At 33.0% G+C, this 23,651-nt stretch overlaps 5 protein-coding genes across 10 annotated transcripts; 2 read left to right on the top strand and 3 right to left on the bottom strand.

Annotated features, from left to right (window-relative positions):
- Window positions 1-391: 391 nt before the first annotated feature.
- On the bottom strand, window positions 392-1,529 carry LOC108342617 (uncharacterized). The gene is given in 2 exon segments (XM_052879722.1): window positions 392-1,039; window positions 1,127-1,529. Coding segments are annotated over 2 exon segments (705 nt in total). The 5' UTR covers window positions 1,299-1,529; the 3' UTR covers window positions 392-506.
- Window positions 1,530-2,700: 1,171 nt separating this feature from the next.
- Window positions 2,701-6,255, bottom strand: LOC108341217 (pterin-4-alpha-carbinolamine dehydratase 2, mitochondrial). Its single transcript, XM_017578898.2, has 6 exons — window positions 6,031-6,255; window positions 5,883-5,953; window positions 5,703-5,788; window positions 5,263-5,386; window positions 5,092-5,160; window positions 2,701-3,058 (listed from the first exon to the last, which is right to left on the bottom strand). The coding sequence occupies exons 1-6, from the start codon at window positions 6,141-6,143 to the stop codon at window positions 2,970-2,972; spliced, it is 552 nt and encodes a 183-aa protein (XP_017434387.1). The 5' UTR covers window positions 6,144-6,255; the 3' UTR covers window positions 2,701-2,969.
- A 1,243-nt stretch (window positions 6,256-7,498) lies between these two features.
- On the bottom strand, window positions 7,499-9,026 carry LOC108340954 (isoflavone 4'-O-methyltransferase). The gene is made up of 2 exons (XM_017578542.2): window positions 8,078-9,026; window positions 7,499-7,994 (listed from the first exon to the last, which is right to left on the bottom strand). The coding sequence occupies exons 1-2, from the start codon at window positions 8,828-8,830 to the stop codon at window positions 7,692-7,694; spliced, it is 1,056 nt and encodes a 351-aa protein (XP_017434031.1). The 5' UTR covers window positions 8,831-9,026; the 3' UTR covers window positions 7,499-7,691.
- Window positions 9,027-11,746: 2,720 nt separating this feature from the next.
- Window positions 11,747-15,931, top strand: LOC108340956 (OPA3-like protein). The gene is made up of 4 exons (XM_017578543.2): window positions 11,747-12,099; window positions 12,188-12,322; window positions 13,647-13,733; window positions 14,877-15,931. Exons 1-4 carry the CDS (start codon window positions 11,971-11,973, stop codon window positions 15,033-15,035), a joined length of 510 nt encoding a protein of 169 aa, XP_017434032.1. The 5' UTR covers window positions 11,747-11,970; the 3' UTR covers window positions 15,036-15,931.
- Window positions 15,932-17,168: 1,237 nt separating this feature from the next.
- Window positions 17,169-20,751, top strand: LOC108343449 (transcription factor VOZ1). Of its 6 annotated transcripts, XM_017581752.2 has the most exons (6): window positions 17,169-17,380; window positions 17,936-18,203; window positions 18,303-18,452; window positions 18,836-19,328; window positions 19,729-20,139; window positions 20,327-20,751. In XM_017581752.2, the coding sequence occupies exons 2-6, from the start codon at window positions 17,976-17,978 to the stop codon at window positions 20,374-20,376; spliced, it is 1,332 nt and encodes a 443-aa protein (XP_017437241.1). In that variant the 5' UTR covers window positions 17,169-17,380; window positions 17,936-17,975; the 3' UTR covers window positions 20,377-20,751. The 6 variants fall into 6 exon arrangements, with proteins under 6 accessions (XP_017437241.1, XP_017437240.1, XP_017437236.1 ...); XM_017581751.2 differs by having other exon boundaries at window positions 17,946-18,203; window positions 19,729-20,751; XM_017581747.2 differs by having other exon boundaries at window positions 19,729-20,751.
- The last annotated feature ends 2,900 nt before the right edge of the window (window positions 20,752-23,651 follow it).

Below are 23,651 nucleotides of genomic sequence, written 5' to 3'. Positions count from 1 at the left end.
AATTACAGTTATTAAAGAAGAAACACTTAATTCCGTGTATAAGTTTAGATTAGGAGTGGACAAAATACATATTTAAAAGCACAATATTTTAACTATTTGATGTTTCTAATTAAACACCTATAATTAACTTATATATTTACTCTTTTCTTTTTCATTTCACTTTTACTATATTCTTCATTTATCTCTTTTTATTTTTCATCACATCCTTTTTTTTTGTGTCTCTCAATCTTGTGAAACTTAACCAATTTTGTATCATTGAAAAGCTTATAATTTTTTAAAAAAAACTTAAACTAAAAGATCTATAAATTCTTTTAAAATATTAAACAAAAGTTTGTAATTTTACTTAAAAGAATTATATGAGAAAATTCACAATTTTTTGTACAAGGGAATTTAGATTTTTCTTTTGGCAGAAAAATTGTATAAAAAGATTTTGCAGTTTGATTAAATTGATTTGATACATCTCATTGAATTTATGTGTCATTGGTTGAAAGCATAGGGGTAGTCCTTCACAAGTTAAAGCCCCTCTTTGGCATCTGAATCTGGGTTCCCTGAGACACATTAGGGTGCAATGGCCTTGCATTAGAGTCAAGATAATTGAGGACAAGCACCATGGCCAGTGAGGAAATAAACATAGGTATTGGTCCAAAGAACCAAAGTAGCAAATCAAGAGCAAAATAGAGCGCTCGAAGACCGAGTGACCAGAAATCACCTCCCCTTATGACAGCTATTTCCACACTACTCACAGGGACAAAACTATCTGGAGTGCTTATCAAATAGTTTGCATGAACAAAATGTCTTGTTGATTGAACAAATCATGAGAAAGCTAGAAGGAAGCATGTTAGCAGGCAAATGTACTTGATAGTAATGGTTGTTGGTCTAGTGTCACCATAGATCAATTGACGCTGGAAGAAAATGTTGGAAGTGTTGCCAATCCAAGCTCCAATAAGTGAACTTAGAGTCAAAGAGACTGAGGCCAAGAATGTAGCAGCTGTGGTGTTTGATTGAATTACAGACAGAGCCGTGCTAACATCCCTTTTGTCTGCCTGATCATTACAATGTTAAAACAATGAAAATAATCACAAGGGTTTTCAATCAAATAAAGAAAAGGGTCATAAGGATTAATCACTTGCCTGCATAATTCTTTCAACCCAGATTCTTTTGTCATTGTTCTCAAATCCCATGACTGTGGTGTGAGGCTGATTGATATATTTGTAAAGCAGGAAGAGGTGATAAGCAAACATGATTAGCAAACCTGAAGGGACCAAAATTAAATCCAGGTACTCCTTATGGAACTTCATGATTAGCAAACCTGATTGAGGAATGGTGGAGGATTGAAGTTTTATTACCAAAATCTTCAGCTATAAACTACAAAACTAGGAGGAATTCCTTGGTGTCATCCTTCCAATAATTAACTAGGATTATTGACCTTTCGTGATTTGACAACCTATGGCAACTTGATAAATTTTCCAACCTTATCTTATAGCGAATTATTGATTAGTACAACACCAATGAATGGAAGAAAGAAAATGGGTTAGGGGAAACAGAAGCTGTTGCCAAGAAGAAACAGATTTGGTACTCCAAAATGTTGGAACCTGAAAGGGACAAACAATTGACCTTAACAAGGGTAACCTAAATAGCTGAGGCAAAATACAATATGTTCTTAAATTAAATATATTATTACCGGTATATATTGTATAATATATATATATATATATATATATATATATATATATATATATATATATATATATATATATATATTAGATTACTAACTTCAATTATTTTTCGCGAGATTAACTTCATTAATTATTTTTCTTTTTTCAGAATAACTTCATCAATTCCTCTACGTAGGTGGTATTTGCAATTTTTTTAAACGCGGGCAAAAAAATTTACTTTACTTAAATTAAGAATGGAGTGGTTAAAAAACTGGGTAAAATAATTTTGAATAACACTGTATCCTATATAAATAGTAAAAGCATTTAATTATGCTATAATAGAATACACGATTGATTTTATTTTCTGTTAAGGGAGAATTCATTATAAAGAAATTACATACATGTGAGCCGAGTCTCTCTCACATGAAAGATTAACTTCATTTTCAATCAAAAATTTAAAAAGAAAAAGGAATTTATTAGTTTTTTTTATATAATATTCAACTCTCTCGTTTTGACGTGACTTAACTCACTTAAATTTTCTTGTATATATTAATTAATTAATAAATCAAGTAGCAGCCCTTGTCGAAACCTCAATCAATTCACTCATACGTTAATTATAGAATTTTAATACAAATTCAATCATTCCCGGTAAATCTTCCGGGGATATTTAAAATAATCCGTGAGAAAGGATGCAGTAGAGGAAGGGAGACGGAAGACACTGACATTCCAACATTTGATTCATCAACCATATGCTATTTGCAGGAACGGCTTAGCAAGACACAACAAACTGGAGTTGGCTTTGCACACAAGCACAATTGGCATGATTATGTTACACATACATTGTCGTTTACATTTTACGTAGTTCTAATAATTTCTTATCAGGATGTACATGCCAATGGGACAAAGAGAGTTGTAAAGAGGTTGTCCATGGACTGAGCAACAGTCTCAGGAGATCAAAACTGAAGTTCAGTTTAAAAACTGAAGTTCAGTTTAAAAACAAAGAAGTCTCAGTACAAGTCTTGTAAGACATTTGGCAGTGACATTCAGCAAAAAGTGAAACTCTTGATTTATGAGTTCATGCCAAAGAGAAGCTTGGTCTACCTTATTTTGGCTCTTTCTCTTAACCATTCTAATTCATGATTCTCTTTGACAACTACAATCATGTACATTTCGAGCTAAACTTCGATGTTATTGACATCTCAGATGATGTAGCAGCAAATTAATAGATCGGACTACAGCTTCCAAATTATTAGAAGGATAGCCCGTGACCTAGTTTTAAAGAAAAGCAAAGTCTTTTGGATTTCTTTTTATAACTCAGTCGGGAGCCTTCCGTCTAACCAAGCCATGCAAATTAAGTCCATTCATCTTAGCAGCGAGAATAAAATCATTCTGGGTCAGCCCACCTGCATAAACACGGATCCATATATGGATATAACAAATGAATTACGATGTAAAAAATCAAGAAAGTTAAGACTAGATTACAGCGAAAAGGAAACTTGGGACAAAGTTAAACAGCGTTGGAAAGAAGCAATGATATTGTCCAAGCTAAAGTGTACTATACATGCTCTACTAATATTACAGATGCAAGTTGAATATGTATGTGGCGAAGCCCTTTTATTAAAAGAATTTCAAGATATGTAAGCTTATAGGCAACTAAGAAAATGTAATATGGCCAAACAAAACGACTATATGATGAAGTAATTACGTGTTTAATTAAAGTTTTAACTTGCATGGATACACAAACAAACACACCCAGAGAAAGAGAATATTTGTATTTTCAAAATTTCTCTCGAGTTAACCTAAAGATAAAACGTAAGACAACCACTCCTCGTCTGCACTTCTTTTCCTTGCAGTATCACAATACTACTATGTTGGAGGTGGAGGCTACTCGACGGATCGTGTGACAAACATAAAATCCAAATGTAATTTTAAAGGTAGCCAAGGAGCATACAGTTTTTCCTTCTCTCCAAATAGGTAGAAAATAAAAATTATTGGCTTTCCAGAGAAGCAAATTAGTAGCATCGCAACCAGGAATTATTTTCTTTTCTTTAACCCTTAAATATATCGGTTAAAATGTACTCTATATAGAGCTTAATTTGATACATGGTGCATATGACAAATAAATAGGAATCAATCTGGACAAAAATCATATCACTGGTAGCCAGCGTTGTGCCTGTGCCGCGGGTTTCATTAAATATATCTTCATTACACTGGGTTCCAATTGTTTAGAAGTATTACATATCAGGTCATAGAAAGAAAAAATTAAAGAATCAAAGAAAAGATTAATGAGTTTTGAGAGAGAAAGGTGAAAATGATTTCATCCATACTCTGATTAGCGACTAAAAGACATTTAGACATTCAGTGAACCTAACAAACTGCTAAAAACATTTAGCTGTATCAAACTGTCTAAAAAAATGACTAAGCTACCCGTAACGGTCACTCTCAAATTGAATGTTTCGAAGGAAGAAACAGTGAGTTTAGACATGAAATGACCACACTGAGACTTGGACATAGCTTTGCTGAGAAAATCAGCTACTTGAAATTGAGAGGGAAGATGAATGACCCTCACTGCTGTATAACTTTTTCAAGAACAAAGTGAAGATCCAATTCAAAGTTTTTAGTGCAAGAATGGAGTGTAGGTGCTTAAATAGCAACTTGCAGTTCAGTTAGAAGGGACTGAAACCACAATAGATCAGTGGTTACGGCAGCAAGTCAGCTGTATCCAGCCTAAGTGCTGCTGCAAGACATAACAAATTGCTTCTTAGAAGACCAGGATACCAGATTGAGCCAAAGAAAATAAAATAACCTGTGAAGATTTCTAGTCATGAGAATGGTCAGAGTCACAGAATGCTTGAAACTGCAGGTCATGAGATTTAGGAAGACCACATGAATACATGAATTGGCATACTTTGTAACACAAAACAATAAGTCAGGTCAAGTGATAGTAACATATTCGAAAGCACCATCTATAGTTCAGTAAATACAAGGACTGGGTTACTTATATTAAGCTGTAAGCTTGTTGAGGCAAATGAAAAATGTTTTGGTCTGAGATAGTATTAGACCAAAGGAACTACCTCAATAATACCCTAGTGTAAAGACCCAAAGGTACTTTGTTGTGAATTTCGAAAGGAGCTGAGATAAATTGACAGATTTCAGAACTGGAATTTACAGTTACAATCTTGTCAACATAAAATGAGTGTCATGAATGTAGAGATGAATAGGATGAAAAGAAAAGGGTCACTCTTGGCTGCAATAAAAGCCAAACGAATGAAGAGCACAAAACAGTTCTTGAAAACAAGATCCAGAGACTTGTTTTAGCCTATAGATATAGAGAGCTTTTCATTATAGGTCAGTCTTGCCTAAACAAAATCTTCTAATATTATATTTCTCAGAAACCAGAATTGATTAAATAATTTGAACAATGTCATATTCATACCCACGGAATGTGTCCAAATCTCTATGGTAACATTATTCCAGCCAACAAGATGAAGATCAGGATGATGACCTACATAATAAAACATCATTGTTAAACTTTCTATTTCTCTCATAACATCAATACATTCGGAAGTAGAGGAGGAGGGAAGTAGAAAGCGGCAGAAAATAATACCTTCAGCTTCAGCAAGATCACCTATTATCCTGAAAAATTCCAATCCTTTGGTAAAAGTCTTCACTTTCCATGATCTCCTCAATTTCAATACACCATCCTCGTTTACCAAATCCCAATCGGCAACCTGATCACTTAATGTTAATAACAAATACATTGATACTTAAATTGAGACGTAAGTTGAATCAAGGTGTTAAATAGTGCGCCAAAGCGTTGTAGCGTCGTAGCTGACCAAATAACGAGCTGAATAGAGGCGTTGATTAAAAAAGACCTCTAAACGTATGAATGCATTAATTTTGAGTAATTTTTATCATTTTTGAAACATATGCACACAAAGTGTACATTATATGAAATTTGTGAAATCAAGTTCAAAGTAACGGGTATCCAATAATCCCATAGCGTTTTCGAGTTGAAACATTTTTAACAACACAATCTACACAAACCTGTGGAAGCAGAGTGCGTGCTTCATCCTGGGTCATGGGCTGCAAGTCCTTTGTATTGCAGGGTGCACACTTCTTAGCTGACAAGTCTGAAATAAAAAAGCAAAAATTGATGATCGGAACGTGTTATTATGAAACGCCTAAAGGGTAAGTTATATAAGTAGATAGAGCAGGCAAACACACCTTTGTTGGTAATGCAAAATGTAGCGGTTGTGAGAGGTGAAGAGGCTCCATGACAAATTTCAGAATTGATTCTAAACGCAACAGAGTGAAATCAGAGCATGTAGAACACATTGTTAAAAAACGAAGTAAGAGATTCAGATGAAATTACCCTCTCCGTGTGTATGAATAATAGATTTGGGAAAAGGGTTGTAATGATAACTTGGCGGCGGCAACAGATAAAGGTAGAAGAGGGTGGCGAATAAGAAGAAGAAGGCGATTCATTTGGTAGAAGCAGCACAGAGGCTTAATACGAAGTTTTCAGTTCTATCCTCTTACGTTTTCAGGGCGTAGGCGTTCAGAAAGCAATTCAGTTGTTTCACATTTTCTGTTTTTATTTCCTCTTTTACCCTCTCTCAGAAGGAATAAGTACAAGAAAAAAAAGTAATGAAGGAAGTACCGTTTTTGCCCCCCTGAAAATATCATCTCATTGGGTTTTGTGATTATTTCAGTAACATGAACAAAACTTCCAGATAGGTTTTATCTCAACTCAAGACTAGATAATAAATAAAACGGGAAGTGTAAATGTATTTTCTTAAGAAAAAAACGAAATTTGTAACGTTATTTTAATTATTTTGGTTATAATAGGAAATACGATGTTATCTTTTAGTAGAAAATGTTCTCAAAATAAATCATAATTTATTTTAATTTTTAATAATTTTCACATTGTATGTTAGTATAAACTTAATTAAGAAAAAGAACATGACTTAAAAGATTAAGTTGGCAACGAAAAAAACCTTAAGAAATTAAAGTGTTACAACAAAATTTTCAATAACAAATTAGAAAGCACCTCTGAATTTTAAGAACGCTATCAGTAAGAAAATAGCACACTTTTCTAACAATTTCTAATACTTACGTAACTATTTATTTAATGTTTTTCTTTCTAATTTTATGAGCAGCGGTACTTTGATACAAGAAAACAATAAACACATGACACGGATAAATAATAATATTTTAATTATAATTATATTATTTTTTAATTTAAAATCATAATTATATTATTATATTATTAAAAATCGTGTCAAGAAAATTTTTTTAAGCCGGGTTAAACTAACTTTTCCTAATTTTATATATGTTTTGATAAACTATAACGAATTGTCTTAAAAGAAATATATTTCTAGTGTCTAATAATACAATAAACGTTTCAAAAATCAGCTTTTAGAAAGTATTATAACATTATAGATTTTCGTTTTTGGAATGTTATAAAATTAAGAGAAAACTGTCGAAATTACAAATTATTAAATATGTTGATAATTATAAGAATTAGTTTAAAAACTTATAAAAAAATAATCCAAAACTCATGAAAAAATAATAATTAGTTTAAAAATCATATATATTTATGATGAGATAATAATATACGAGAGAAATTTTCTTATCTGTAGCATATTTCCTCCATTTATATCAGTATGTTGTTTAGATCGACCACAGATGAAGCCTCTGTTGTTTTCAATTTCATGTGCAGTGATCAATCCTATCATACACAACTTTTGACTAGTCCGTGCCTTCAGAATGTAGGCCCTAAGGTTTGTTCAATCGTTCTTAACACAGTCAGTTGAGTAAAAGTTGAGACTTAGTCAAAATAATACAACTCTGCCATGAAATTAAGCTTTGACACCCACAAAGAAAAGAGAGAGAAAATACTGAGTTTCAATTAAACATAGTTACACACTGCAACCAAACATAGCTAAGTAGAGTTGTCACATCACAATTGAGAAGATCAGCAGAAACTAGGACACAACAGTGCAACATATGAATACAGATTATCAGAGTAATTCAAGGATAAACTTCAATGAGTGATCTCATACCAAAGATGTTTGTTATCTTGTAATGACTGAATCCAGCTTCCAAGAAGAGTTTCTCCCATTCTTTTTCTTCTCTCTCTCTCCCCGTGACCACAACCATCATAATCATATCAAAAAACAGCTTTGCTTCTGTTAATTCATGATTTTCATTCTTTTGACCAACTACTATGTCTATGATAATTACTTTCCCTGTCTTCCCCTTCTTTGAAACAGCTTCTTTGCATTTCTTCAGTACCTTAATGCATTCTTCATCACTATAAGCATGCAACACTAACTGCGACATGCATATTAACCAACTTAAAATATCTTCAAATCCAACTTAACATATGGTTTTGTAAAGATGAACAAGTTGCATACCTTGAGAAGAACCGCATCTGCTGGAGGAATGGACTGAAACATGTCACCTCCAACAAACTTCAAATTGGTACTGTCAGGCAAATTTTCGACAACATGTGGAAGATCAAGCACGGTCCATTGCAAATTAGGCAGTGACTCACAAACGATCCTACCCACACCTCCTTTACCGCCACCAACATCAACCAAGGAATTCAGTCCCTCAAAAACAGATTTACAGTTTTTCATAACCAAATTCACCATCCCGGAATCACTGACCATTGCTTCATTGAAGAGGCCGTTAAACTCTTGGTTTTGACTCAAATACTCCCAGAAACTCATCCCAAACGCAGTGTCACAGGGTGTGGTCTCATTTCTGTGAAACCACTCTGGCAATGATTCCGATGAGTGAACTATAGCTGGATGAAACATTGCTCGAACAAAAGGAGACAAGGTTGGAACGTTGTCTTTAAGGAGTAGCCTTGAAGAAGGTGTGAGATCATACCCCACTTCTTCTTTATCATCTTTCACAACCTTGGTTGTTGCAAAGAAGCCAGCATGCGCCAGCAAGCGCATGAGTCTATATACATGACCAGATTTTGTTGGTTGAATCTGAAGTGCCAAGACCAACTCAGAGAGAGTAATAGGTTTGCCATTCTTGAAGATTGCGTCTGGTATTCCCAAGTTAACTGCACTTTTGAGGCACATGGAAGCAACAAAACTGTAAGTATACTTGTACAAATGAGCCTGAGCCTGAAACAACTCTTCAACATCCATCTTTTCCAGAATTCTTTGCTTGGCTAAAAATCCTTATGCTTTTATGAGAAAATACATTAAATTTGTGGTCTGAATCAATTTACTGTTGGTTTCTAGTATTCATGATGTATTTGACTTCTGTGACATCTAGAAAAGAAAAAAAATGTTGCTTTCTTTTGTTTTTATCTCTTTGAATTCTCTAACATCTCTAGAATAGCAAAAAGATTGTCACTCTCTTCGCTCATATTTGAGTCATGGAGATTAAAAAAGGGTGTATTAACACTTAATATACATTTAAAAAATGAAAATAATAAATTTATAGAATATGTAAAAGAAAAATAAAAACAGAAAAAATACATAATAAATATAAATAAAATTAAAATATCTATCAATATTTTCCTTTAATTTTGTTCGTTGTTGTTTTATGACTATCTTTCTGAGTCACTTCTGACTTTCCTATAAATAGAACAAGTGTCCTTTTTCTGTTATCCAAAGCAACTATGTCCATGGAAAACCTAGAATAAATAATTTCTACCAAATTAAATTAATTCCAACAAACTCCGGTCAAACTAGTTTGGTGTTAGTAATAAAAGTGTTCTTAATTGCGTCGGCGTTAGAATAAATGTATTTTTTAATACTGAATAGATAAAGTTCTTTTTCCAAAACTAAATTAAAATTCATAGAAAAGTGTACCAAAATAACTTTCGCAAAGAAAAATATTTTTTCATCAAGAAAATATAAATATCAGTCATTTTGTTTTGCAGCTCTCAATCACACAGCTAAAAATGAAAAATAAATTTGTTCAATGGGAATTGTGTGAATTTTCTCGTTTTAACAAAAAAAAAATTGTATTGACTAAGTACGGATGCGAAAATGATATATATATATATATATATTTTTAATTGAATAATGGTACGAGGATGCGAAAATGATATCATTTTTTTAATTGAATAATGGTACGAGGATGAGTATGTACACGTCATTTACAGATGAATTTAAGCTTCAATTTTAGGTGAAATCAAATCATATAACCTGACTGGATGAGTATAATTTGGTTTAATCTATAATTGACATCTAATTCCATGATATTTCTGAAAATATTTATATAATTATAGGGATTTGTTTTTTAAAGAATTATTGTTTATAATTGTGCACAATATTTTAAAAAATGTCACCGTGTTGTGATTATAAACTTTAGTTTTTTAAAGAATTTTAAAATCTCAACTCATGCGGTTAGATATAGACTTTGATCTTAAACTATTGTCTATAGTTACGTGAATATTTCAAAAAATATCACTGTATAATTATAGGTTTCGTTTTTTCTTAGAAGCGAAACATATTAGACAATATCAAATCTTATTTTTGTATTATTGAATATCAACTCGTTAAAAATGTGATTGCATCATTAAAAACTTTATTTCTTTAAAAAATGTCATAGTATCCATGCGGTCATGATATAAATAAACTTCGATTATCTCAAAGTATTGTTTATAGTTATGTAAATATTTTAAAAACTATTATTGCATAATTATAAGCTTTGTTTTTTTAGAAGCGAAACCTGTTAGACAATATTAAATCTTATTTTTTCATTATTGAATGTCAACTCGTCACATTAATAAAATTTGTAATATTCAGTTAGATTATGTATGGCTAGAATAAATTTATTAAATGAAGTGTAATTAGATATACCAAGTGTATACCTTTTTATTGTAAAAATTAATAAATAGTTTTCTATAGTAATTTCTAATAATTACATAATCGTTTTAAAAATTATCTTTTAGAAGGTATTAAATTATAGATTTTTGAAATGTTATTAAAATTATGTGAAAATAGGTTAGGAATCATAGTATAAAACAATTGTATGCAATCTTCAAACACTACAAATTATTAATTTTGTTGATGCTTATAATAATTAGTTTAAAATCTTATAAAAATTTATTTGAAAATTCGTGAAAAAATAATTAATTTAAAAATTATATGAATAGATAAATACTCATCAAGTATTGGTATACTTTATTTTTAGCATAGTAAAGAAAATTAAAGTATTTTTGGTTTTTAAGCTGGTATCCAGCCAAGTTCGACTAATATGAAGAAATGATCAGTAGAAAAATATTAAAAATAAGAGTTAGTTTGAGATTTGTTATCGTGATTGAATGAGTCTTTTGGTTTTATCAAGAACTTGATAGTTGAATATCAGGGTTTGCGATTCTTTTGAAAAGAAAATGTATAGGAAGATTTTATGTTTTTGCCAAAAGAATTGCACAAGATAGTTTACAGTTTTTGGGAGAAAAATTACAGTATAACTTAGTTAAAAAAAATGAATAATTGATTTAACAGCTGTCATCAAAATTCAATAAGTTCTTGTTGGGTGTATGGAGGATTAGAACAGTGTTGTATTATTAGAATTTTGTTGGAAAAAATTATATAAGAAGGTATTTAACTGTTGTTAGAAAAAAATGTATAGAAAAGTTTCCACTCTTTTGCAAAAAAAATGTTTATAACTTTTTTTTCTAGAAAAATTATATGTTAAGTAATAATGTTTTTAAGATTAATTACATATTAATATTAATTTTTTTTCTCTTTGTGATAATTAGTAAAAATAAAAGAGATTTACAGTTTTTGATAACCAAATTCACCATCTCGTAATCACCCATGACCGATTCATTTCACTAAAATGTGATTTAAGACTTAAAAAAACTTTTGCACATTCTTATCACATATTTTCATGCCAATTTTTTTTTTATCGTTCACGAGGTCTATTGGTTTCATATGAAACTAATAATTAACTTGTTAGTTTCTTAACAAAAAAACATTATGACAAATTTATTTATTTTTAAATATATTTTTATTGACATTTTGATACATTATTACTAGTGTAACCGACCTTCTAAAATATGTAATAATGCAAATTCTGTATAATTTAGATACTTGAATATGAAATAACGAGAGTTTGATTTTTGAGTTTGCATTTGCAGAGGGGTGAGGGGAAGCAAAGAGTGCGCGAAGTGTGAATAATCAACGAAATGCTGCCATTGACTTGAACGCGTTGCGTTCTTGCTCTTCAAGAAAACCAACACCTTAAAACAACTCCAATAGTATTTAGCATTTGGTGTGTGTATGATTCATCGTTTGATTTGAATTGATTAGGTTAAAGTTTAGGTATGGTGCTCCCACTTTTGAAACTCGGAACGCTGGCCTTGAAAACCCTAAGCAAACCCGTCGCTAGTAGATTGAAGCAGCAGGCGGCTTTTCACCCCAGGTTTCGCCAACTCATCGTTAACATGGCTCAGGTTCCTTACATTCCCTCCAAATTTAATTCTTAATCAACTTTCCCACTCATTCGTTCTTCAGTTATTGATTTACGATTTTGGGGATCAGACAAATCATCAAATCACCACGAGGATGCAACGGCGCATCTATGGTCACGCCACCGATGTTGAGATTCGGCCCTTGAATGAGGAAAAGGCTGTTCAGGCTGCGGTTGACCTTATCGGAGAACTCTTTGTCTTCTCGGTCAGTGATTTTAATCTTGCATTTTTCTAAATAGTTTGTAGCTATTATGATGTTCAATTTACCCATGATTTCACTCTGGAAACAGAGTTTTGATCAATTTTTGTTGATTACTTGTGTTGAGTTGCCCATTTTATGAACATTTTCAGAAGTATGAATCTATTAGTATTCTTTTGTTCTGTTTTCACAAAATACAGAATAGTTGTTCAGTCAAGTATTTAATTATATGTTAATTCTATTTCTTCGAATAGGATTGTTATTCCAACAAAGTGATTTTAAGTTTAACTCCACCATACAAATTGACTGTCTGTAGAAATGGGATCACTAACACCTCTCTCTTGATTGCAATTACAGAGACATTTTGAACGTGAGATATCATCTTAAAAAGTGGATTTAGACCTAACTTAATCTTACAAAACTGAGATGAGATTTGCACTACTTGTATACCAATACCATAATTTGTCATATCTGTAACGAGTTCTCCAACAGTTCTAAATTTGGAATTTGGAGCGTCCAATATTGGTATGCTCATTTTTACTTGTGTTTGAGTTGAGATTACAAGGCTTTTGGAATTTAGCAAAACTCTAGAATTTGATATAGGTACTATGATACTTTGTTTTGATGATTTTCAGAGGGACAAACCCAATTATGCTATGCAGAAAAGCTATAAGAACAATTGATACAAGTTGTCGACTTTCAATTTAGTGCTACTTTGTTCTCAGTTGTTGGATTATATTGAGTTATGACTGTTCGCCCAAAAATAAAAGGGGTCGAGTAATGTCTGTTCAATATTCAGATAAATGGTTAAAAGAATTGCATCTAATTTTAGAGAATGGCAGAAAATGGTTACAGGAAGTATTCCAAAAGAAGACATGTAGGCAGAGAGGAGTTATAGATATAGGAAATTGATTACTGAAGTATTTTTTTAATAATAATTAAACAAAGATTCTTACAAACTTGAAATAAGGTGCTCATGATCAAAGGGCCAGATAAAATGCTTCTGAGTTGTGATCTTTCAAGCTAAATGTTTTCATCTTAGTTTAAAGATTCTTTCTCTAGAATTCTGCTTTGCAAACCAGAGCATTATAAATAGTCTTTTAAGGACACAAGACCTTTGGGGCTCGTTTTTGGTTAGTTATCTTGTTAAAACAAGCAAAGATCACGATGATCACCACTACAACAAAACAAAAAGAAACCCTGTTGTTGGGAATATTTTTCCTCTCAAACACAGGATAGGAGTACGTGAATAATTTTGTTATGTTAATAATATGTACTCTCAGGTATTGCATTTATTGTTTGCTGATTTGGCTATGTACTATACTCATAGGTTGCAGGAGTTCTCTTGATCTTTGAGGTACAAAGAAGTTCTAGATCTGAGGCAAGAAAGGAGGAGCTGCGAAAACAAGAGCTTGAGGTAATTTCAAATAATAATCTCATGCAAATAGTTTTAACATTATGTGATTCCTTTGGTTTCAAATATGTCAAGTTCACTTTTTCTTAATTTAAGTTGTTATTTATTTATTTTAGTCTTTTTTTTTCAAATTATTTTATTCTTTTGTTTATGTCATTTCGCCCTATTTTAATTTCCTATCATGGTTCCTGAGTTCATATGCTAAACATATTGCATGTATTATCTGCTTCCTTTTTCCAATATAAAGGAGGATTTTATACCAATACCATATCATCTTGTGATATTATAGTTCTTTGCTTGATCACGGTTTTTACTGAAATCAAACAACTTGATCAAATTGAATACATGATTAATTTCATCTAGTGGTGTTGCTATTATTGAAGAATTATTCCCACTTTATGCTGAAGATTTTAAAAAGAAGCTAGTGGCTTGTGTATTCTCATGTTTAGTTTTAACTTATAATAATTAATCTTTCAGATAAACAACTAACAATTGCTGGTATTTCAAACCTATCTGTTTACTTATATAACCTAGGTAGGAGCAGCTGAACTGTTTCACCAATATCACTTTGTGAGTCATAATAAAAGTTCTAGAGGGCTGAGAGGAACCTATGATAGGTTACTATACACAGGTTTCCATATTTGAAGATGTCTAGATACACAATTTCAAACTTCTCATTTTTTTATTGATTCAAATCCTACATTTCTCTGTTGGTGCGTCGATCATTCTTGCCCAAAGGTTGCCTTAATGTCTCGTGATGTGTATTTTATTTAAAAGCTTTATTTGGCATGGCTAAGTCGACAGTCATTCTAAACTTGAGAATGATGTTCATAAGTGGCTTGTACTAGGCCTTTTTGTGAAAACTCTAAAAGAGGACAATATCAAGGTTTTTGTCAATGTGTTGTATGTTGGAGTGGATATTCTGAAAAGTCTGAATAGTATAAAACAAGGATAGTTTTTTTGGCTAAGCAGTTTATTTATTTCAATAATCCACGACAATTTGTCCTTCGTCTTGCTCTAGAATATACAACCACGCTAAACTCATTGTATTCACTGACATTGGTCCCAATTCAGGCTAACTGGGAGAAGTTATTTAATTGTCAAAATTTCATATTTAACATTCTCTAAACGTTTGTTTTACTTTAGGCTGTGAGGCAAAAAAATGAGAACTTGGCAGAAGAAGTGGAACTTCTTAAGCAAAGAATTCAAGAACTGGAACAGATGGCCAGGGGACGAGGACTGACTGGCATTCTAAACTTCAGACAAGGTAATACAGAAATTGGAAAGGCGGAGAAAATTGCTTGAGCTGATGTTCTGATAAACAGAATAATTATTTATGACATTTTTTTCATTCGTCTTCGCGATGAATGTCAAGCTTAATCTCTGATTCATTTGAGGGTCTCTTCAAGAGGAGCCTATTTTTTAAACATTCATTTGCTTCTAATGAAAGAGTTCAATTATCTTGCTGTGTTGGGGATAACTCGCAGATTGAAATTGTATTGTCCCAAATAAGTGGCAGATAATTCATAGAGGCTAAGAGGTGACGCACTCAATTGAGCATAAAATGTGTCATCTCAAATATACCCTTTGCCTTCTCAATCCACTTGTTATTATTCTTTAAAAAGAAAAGAACATTCGCTCTTCATGAATTCACTTTCTCTCTTTCACCACAAATGATCAATTGACCTTTTAGCTGTGGTGTGTTTGGATTTATCTGCAAAATGACAAGGACATCATCATGTCCTGATTAGTTTAAACATGCTGTAGAATTTATTTCAGCAATTGATATGTGTTTGAGTTGAAGTTTGGTGACAAGATACACATCCAATGCATTTGATTGTCAAATTGATTGCGAGCACAACCACCCACTCCACTATACCCTCTTCTATCAATGTTTGGTTTGGGAAAATAGAGGGTTATGGACATGACATGTGGATGGATGGTCCGACCGAATGATAAACCATGGGATGCAGGTGGATATGGTATCCATTCAGCAGTGCCCCTGTAAAGCTCTTCCATTAAGAGAGGCATCAAAACAGGAATATGTTGGACGGTAGTGGAGGAGCACTTTATTCTTTCCTTACCCTCATTTCTTTCACCCATTCACCCAATAGAAGATTTTCGTCATAATTTGTATTATTTGCCAAGAAAAGAGGAATCTCTGTTTTTTCTTTAATTTTTTGTACAGTTTGCCATTTTATACCATATCCTTGAAACCAATAGTTGCAGGAAATTAAAAAACATTATGAAAAACCAACGGGGAAATTTGAATAAAGAATAAAAAGGAAAACTTGTTTGGTGAGCTAATTCCCTTTTCATTAATGAGACCAAAAGTCCTTTTATTCTTCATACGTTAATTATTATTGTTGTACACAAAAAGAAGGTTGATTTACGTTGTTGCATATGTTTTTCATGACTCGCCACTAAGAAAATAAAGCAATATATACATCCGTTAATTGGAAGAGGAAACGTTGGCAAATCATCAACTTGGTAACAATCAATTTATGGACCACTTTCTGTATGATCTATGCTATCTAACTTGGTGAGTGACAATATTGGGGTAGTTATGGGACAACGACATCCCGTATTGCAAGAGAAAAACATCTTTTTGTACCTTTAAAAGGTCCTTTTTAATTTTACGGTAAGCATTATGTTTTATATTAATTTTGGCAAAATATGTTTTACGTTTTTATAAAATTTCAAATAAATCAAATACGTTATCCCAATTTTTTTTTTATTATAGCCGTTCCTTTAAAATTTTAACATGTCTTTTTTGGATGGAAAGTTAGTGATGACTTTAACATGCAAACTTTGTTGTTAATGTGAATTTGGTTAGAAGTAAATCTAATACTAACGTATGTAAATTTTTAATATATTGTTATTATTAATAAAATTATAAAAAATGTGCAAAATTTTTTAGATCTAAATATATATTTAATGTTTTGAAGGAAAAAAATAATACAATTTTTTAAATAACGTATTTAATATTTTAAGAATTTTACATGGATTCAAGACGTTATTATCCTAAATTTTATACTTCTTTTTGTTATGTTATTTTTTGCGACAATTGATACCGTTTTACTTATTAATAAATGTTTTAATATATGTAACATAGTAGTACTTGTCAATAACTATTATGACTATTTGGCACCAAATTATTAGCCTAGTTCCATTAGTACAATTGAAATATATTAAAAATATATCACAAGGTAAATATCTTTACCATATCTTCCTAAAAAAGTATACCGTAATTTAAATAAAAGATGTGCAAATTATATTTCTGAACCCAGCTCACGGTTAGAAAAATTTATGAAAGTTTTTCCTTTGTAACTATAAAAATACAAAATAATGGAGGTTATAACCGTTATTTTGGGTAAGACATTGGGTATATTTAATATTATATATTCAGCAACATATATTCTTCAATCTTCAATTCACTGTAACTGCAATGTCCCTATGCTTTTTTCTGTTTTGTGATTATCCCCTTTCACACGCTGATCTCATCAGTTGAGAGAGGGGGGAAAATGGAGTTTCTCTCTCTTCTCCCTTTCCATCTCTTTATATGAGTTTCTCACCTTAAATCTTATTCTGAAGCGAGAGAGTATTGAACCTTCTGAGTTCTATCTTTAATAGAAAATTTGGAGTCTCAGGTGAGTGTGCATGAATTTTCTTTTTCTGAATCGGGTCTGGGACTCTTGGCTGAAACTGCGACCATGACATTGGTTGGTTTTGCTTTCCAGCATTTAGTTGTGTATTCCTGTTCATTCGTACTAATAGTCTTTTTGCTTTGGAGATTGAGATTGTTTTATGATGCCTTGTTCAATGTTTTTTTATTGGTTTTGATTAATATCTTTTTATTTCCTTATTTCCAATTGTTGAAGTTGTTTCTAGATAATTTTGATTATTTGATCTCTATTTATGCTTTTGTTTTCATCAGAATATGAGCTCGTGATCCTGCCATTTTGATTTTAGTTAATAAATTGAAAATGGGGGGTAAATCCTTTACTATGATTTGATTTAACTTTGTGATGTGGATGTTAGAATCTTGGTTTTAGAATCTCTGGACTTTTGGGGTGGGGTGTGTGAGCTGGAATATGCTCCTGATCAATGACAGTGATCATGATAAACTTGGAAGTTGTTTGCATCTTTTAATTTTCTCTCTTTCTCCGGGTTTTTGTGTGGTAGACTGAAACTTGGTTATATAGGTGATCTCAGGGTCTTATAGGAAGGAATTGAAGTTTTGTGATGAAGAAAATTTCCAAGAGCAGCTGCAAGTCCGCATCACACAGGCTCTTTAAAGACAAGGCAAGGAACCATGTTGATGATCTACAGGTCATGTTCTTGGATCTGCAGTTTGCCAGAAAGGAGAGCCGAACGATTGATGTGGCACTCCTTGAGGAGCAACTCCATCAAATGCTTCGTGAGTGGAAGGCCGAGCTCAATGAGCCTTCTCCAGCTTCTTCTCTGCAACAAGTAAGTTTTTCCAATTGTGAATTTGTGGCTGACACGTGTGAACTTTGAATGACAATATTCATGGTGAGGAATGATGAGTTGTTGTATGGTTGACTATAGGGTGGTAGTCTTGGTTCATTCTCGACCGATGTCTATAGGCTATTGCAGCTCTGTGAGGAGGAAGATGATGCCACTAGTCCATTAGTTGCACCTAAGCCTGAACCTAATGATCAGACTATGCAGCCTGGAGCTAGGGTGATAGTTCAAGAGGTGTGTGTCCTCTTCCTTTTGGGATCATTCATCCATTTTGGCCATAATTCATTTATTTTGAGCCTTATTTAAAATTTGTAGATAGAATAGTGTGTGCTTCAGAATGGTTGATCTCTTCTAAGGCAAAGTAAAAATAAAAGATTATAACTTGACATCTTCTCCTTCACGTGGTAGGCTTTTCTTTTAATGTATTTTTCTAATATTCCCTTTTCAAATGACAGAAGAGTGGCTTTGATGATTTAGTCCTTTGTTAGAATTAAGACAGTTCACCCCTAGAACTCTAAGTCCAATTTTTGTTCGTATAGTACTACGCTTTCAATGCCTGTCCGCATTTTGGCTATCGGCCATAGTTGTCATGAATTTCTTGGTTTAACTGAAATCAGGGCCAGCATGAACAAGAATTTCTATTACTTAAAGAATGCAAACACTCCGCAGTAGGAGTTCCCAACATGGAAGCTAACAACTTGGACGGACCTGCTTTAGAACTTCATCAATTTGAATTCAATAAGGACTTGGATCACAGCTTTTATGCCGGTACAGGATTTTGTGAGGAAGGTGGTGTTCCTCATATATCTAGCTATCTTCCAAGTGCGTGTCCTCCTCCTTCTGCTTTCTTAGGTCCAAAATGCGCACTTTGGGACTGTCCAAGACCTGTTCAAGGGTTGGACTGGTGTCAAGATTATTGCAGTAGCTTTCATGCTGCTCTTGCTTTAAATGAAGGACCACCAGGCATGACCCCAGTTCTAAGACCTGGGGGAATTGGACTCAAGGATAATTTACTTTTCGCAGCTCTTAGTGCAAAGGCACACGGAAAAGTTGTTGGCATCCCAGAATGTGAGGGAGCAGCAACTGCAAAATCTCCATGGAATGCACCTGGTAATTTAAAGTTGATGTCTCATTATCACAAACAATTTAATTAGGATCACCAATCGTGTATATCATTCCATCATAACATTATATATGATAAGATTGTTGACTCTTGAAATGATTGGTCTAAAGACTATGTGCAATATCAATATAAAGAGTTTTTTCGAAGTCAATCTGTCAAAAATAGCCATGTATATTAAGTTTGTTGATTATTATAGTTACCTTGAAAGTCATGTCCCACATGATTTCTGATTGATTGGCCATGCAACAACACTTTACACTCTCAACTCAAAAACTAAATTGTATTTTAAAGGTTATATACCTTGTGTGATTTGTGACGCTGTAAAATAAAAGTTGAGAATAACATTGCTGTTGTTAAGTACTTAAATAATTTCTTATTCGCTTGCAGAACTCTTTGATATTTGTGTCCTGGAGGGTGAGACTATTAGGGAGTGGCTTTTCTTTGATAAGCCTAGAAGGGCTTTTGAGAGTGGGAACAGAAAGCAGAGGTCCCTGCCGGATTACAGCGGGCGTGGATGGCATGAATCTAGAAAACAAGTGATGAATGAGTTTGGAGGGCTGAAGAGATCCTATTACATGGACCCTCAGCCTCTGAACCTTTTTGAGTGGCACCTTTACGAGTATGAAATTAGCATGTGTGATGCATGTGCCTTATATCGGTTAGAACTTAAGCTTGTTGATGGGAAAAAGAGCTCAAAGGCAAAGATAATAACAGGTGATTCGGTTGCTGATCTGCAGAAGCACATGGGAAGCCTCTCTGCTGAGTTTCACTCCGATAGTAACAAACGGTCTGCCAAAGGTAGTAGAACCAAGCTTGGCATAGGAGGTGGTGTTTATTCAGCTTCTAACAGAGCTGCTCTACTAAATGCACCTTATCAATACGGCTTAACTGCACCATATGACTTTGTTGTTGACAACACAAGTGACTATATGTGACATCATTGATCTTACATAACTTTGCCTTTTTTTTTCCTTTTTCTTCTTAGGAACAACAAGACAAGGGGGTTTTTTTTCCTTGTCAAAACATTGTGAATAGTTCATTCTCACAGGAGTACTGCATTATAGAGGCTGCTGGATACAAAATTCTAACTTGGAAAGATCACCAACAATTGGTGAGTGCTAGAAATCATCAGCACAACGTTGCAGTAATTCAGTATGGAAGAATTAGATGCAGTCTGCAGGACAGACTTTCTAGGGCACATAACATTGGCTATGTAATAATGTTTCTTTCCCTTGATGAAAATCTATCTTTCTGAGGGAAAATTAATCTCCAAAATTCGACATAGATAATCATCTGCTTTGTTTTATATGTCCTTGCTACAAAGTGACTTCTATCTCTACATACAGCATTGGGCATCTGATATGGTTGTGATTGTTGCAAATATAGTAATTATATTTTCAGTTTCTCAAATTTATTTACTTTTATTCTTATAATGTTGGTCATCAACTGTTTAGGAGTATTTATGTATGTACTTATTGGAAGTGCACTTTACAAGCATGCTAAAAATTATTTAGGGATTTAGGTTGGTCTTCCTTTGGGATAAGCACAATACGAGTCTCCAGAAGTAATAGCTACTGCAATAATTTTATCTTAATAATTATTTTCACTTCAATTGCATATATAAAGGGTAATATTTTTTAGGTTTAATAGGTTCGAAAGTCCCTGTATTTGCGGGTTAGTTTCAATTGGATCCTCTAATTTTGAAAGTGATCAATTGAGTCCTTATTTTGATAAAATTGAATCAATAATGTCCTTGCCGTTAATCTTAGTAAACGGCGTTAACTTTCTAGCGAGGTGGCATGCTGAGGTGGCTTTTAATTAGCATGTGGCACGATGTGTGGAAACCTTCTCCCCTTCCCCTTCCTCGAAACCTTATCCCCTTCCCCTTCCCCTTTTCCGAAACCTTCTCCCCTTCCCCTTTCCCGAAACCTTCTCCCCTTCCCCTTTCCCTTTCCCGAAACCTTCTCCCATTCCCCTTCCCCTTTCTTGAAACCTTCTCCCATTCCCCTTCCCCTTTCCCGAAACCTTCTCCCATTTCCTTTCCCCTTCCCCTTCCCCACCAACTCCAACCTCACCTTCTCCCATCTTTGGGAAACTTTCTTCTCGTCCTCCCACACCCACGCCATCTCCCTGTCGCCGCCGCGCCCCTCCTCCGCCCCCTTCCCCTATACTTTTCCCGATTCTCTATTTTTCCCTCCTTCGACTCTGCTTCAGCAACCTCACACCCTCTCTGTCTTCACCATATTCACCTATTTGTTTTCTTCTACGTTTCTTTCCCTCTTCTTTTCACGTGTTCTTCTCACTCCTTGTCCCTTTCTGCTTCTTCTCTCGCGGTTTCTTCTTTCCTTCTTTAATCCGTTTGGTTTCTCCAAAATCGAAGACCTTCATGTCTTTAGGAGAGTAAATTCATTGTCTTTCTTTGTTGGGTAATGTAAAATTCATTGGAACTGTTGTGGATGCCCCAAGTGGCTTTTCTCAAAGAGGGGACTCAAATTCCAAGCTTTCAAACTCAAATTCCCTCATTGATTTGAAACTGGGTCGATTTGCTGACCATGGAGATGCCATTGATGCGAGGTTTTCCAAAGTTTTGTCTTCTTTTGAGTCATCAACGCCTCCCAAGAGAGTAAGAGTTTCGGGGATTCACACATCGTGCCACGTGATAATTAAAAGCCACCTCAACATGCCACCTTGCTAAAAAATTAACGCCGTTTACTATGATTAACGGCAAGGACATTATTGATTCAATTTTATCAAAACAGGGAGTGAATTGATCACTTCCAAAATTGGAGGACCCAATTGAAACTAACCCACAAATATAGGGACTTCCGAACCTATTAAACCTATTTTTTAATATGCATTGACAATAGAAATAATTAAACCAAACATCTTACATGAACTTGAAAAACCTGACTGAAAGAATCGATTTTGGGTGAGCTAACATATATATATATATATATATATATATATATATATATATATATATATATATATATATATATATATATATATATATATATATATATATATATATATATATATATATATATATATATAGTTTGCTAACGCGCGTACGTCTGTTTTTCAGTTGGTACATTTTAGCAATGTGTACGGAGTTTTAGTAGACAAAAATATTCTTATACCATGGATTCTAAGTTTTAAGGTTAAGAGTATTTTAATAATTTTCATTCTCAAAACTAAAAAAAAAAAGAAGAAACCCCCAAACCCTTACTCACCTCTCTCATTCCTCCCAACCCTTTCTTTTTCATCTTTCTCATTCTCTGATTTTTTTCAATTGGGACTACAGTAGGGATGACAGAAAGTACGTCTGTTTTTCAGTTGGTACATTTTAGTAATGTGTACGGGGTTTTAGTAGACAAAAATATTCTTATATACCATAGATTCTAAGTTTTAAGGTTAAGAGTATTTTAATAATTTTCATTCTCAAAACTAAAAAAAAAAAGAAACCCCCAAACCCTTACTCACCTCTCTCATTCCTCCCAATCCTTTCTTTTTCATCTTTCTCATTCTCTGATTTTTTCAATTGGGACTACAGTAGGATGACAGAAAAAAGGTTGGAGTGAGAGAAATGAAAGAGAAAAGATTGGGAGGAAAAAAGGTTGGAGTGAGAGAAATGAAAGAGAAAAGATTGGGAGGAATGAAAGAGAAAAAAAAGATTGGGAGGAATGAGAGAGGTGAGTAAGGGTTTGGGAGGTTTCTTTTTTTTTTTTTTAAGTTTTGAGAATAAAAATTATTAAAATATCCTTAACCTTAAAACTTAGAATCCATGACATATATGGTATTTTTGTCTACTAAAATCCGATACACATTGCTAAAATGTACCAACTAACAGTACGCGCGTTAGCAAACCCATATATATATATATATATATATATATATATATATATATAAATTAAAGACATGAAAAGAAAATATGTATCAAATCAAAACCTGATATCGAACAAATCATTATTTGGAGTTAAAAAGTCCAAACTATAAATGCTGTGAAGCCGAATACTAATTACAACACGGGTATGATACACATTTGCGACAAATTTTTTTTTCAAATTTAAAATATGATACATATATAAAATATTGATGAATAAAGAAATTTGATCATTTCTTTTTTAATTAGTGAAAATAATTCTGAAACCTTTTCCCAGAACGTTTCTCTTAAAATGTCTAAAATTAAAGGTAAAAGAATTCATATATTAAAAATTTTATTAAAAAATGAGAATTTGATGTAAAATAATTTAAAAAATATATTTGCAAGTTTTCAATAATATGAATTACCAATAACCTTTCAAAACAAA

The sequence above is a fragment of the Vigna angularis genome, chromosome 6 (assembly GCF_016808095.1).
Source record: "Vigna angularis cultivar LongXiaoDou No.4 chromosome 6, ASM1680809v1, whole genome shotgun sequence".
Taxonomy (NCBI): Eukaryota; Viridiplantae; Streptophyta; class Magnoliopsida; order Fabales; family Fabaceae; genus Vigna; species Vigna angularis.
Note: the sequence above shows the minus strand (reverse complement) of the source record. Positions and strands in the feature narration are given on the sequence as shown.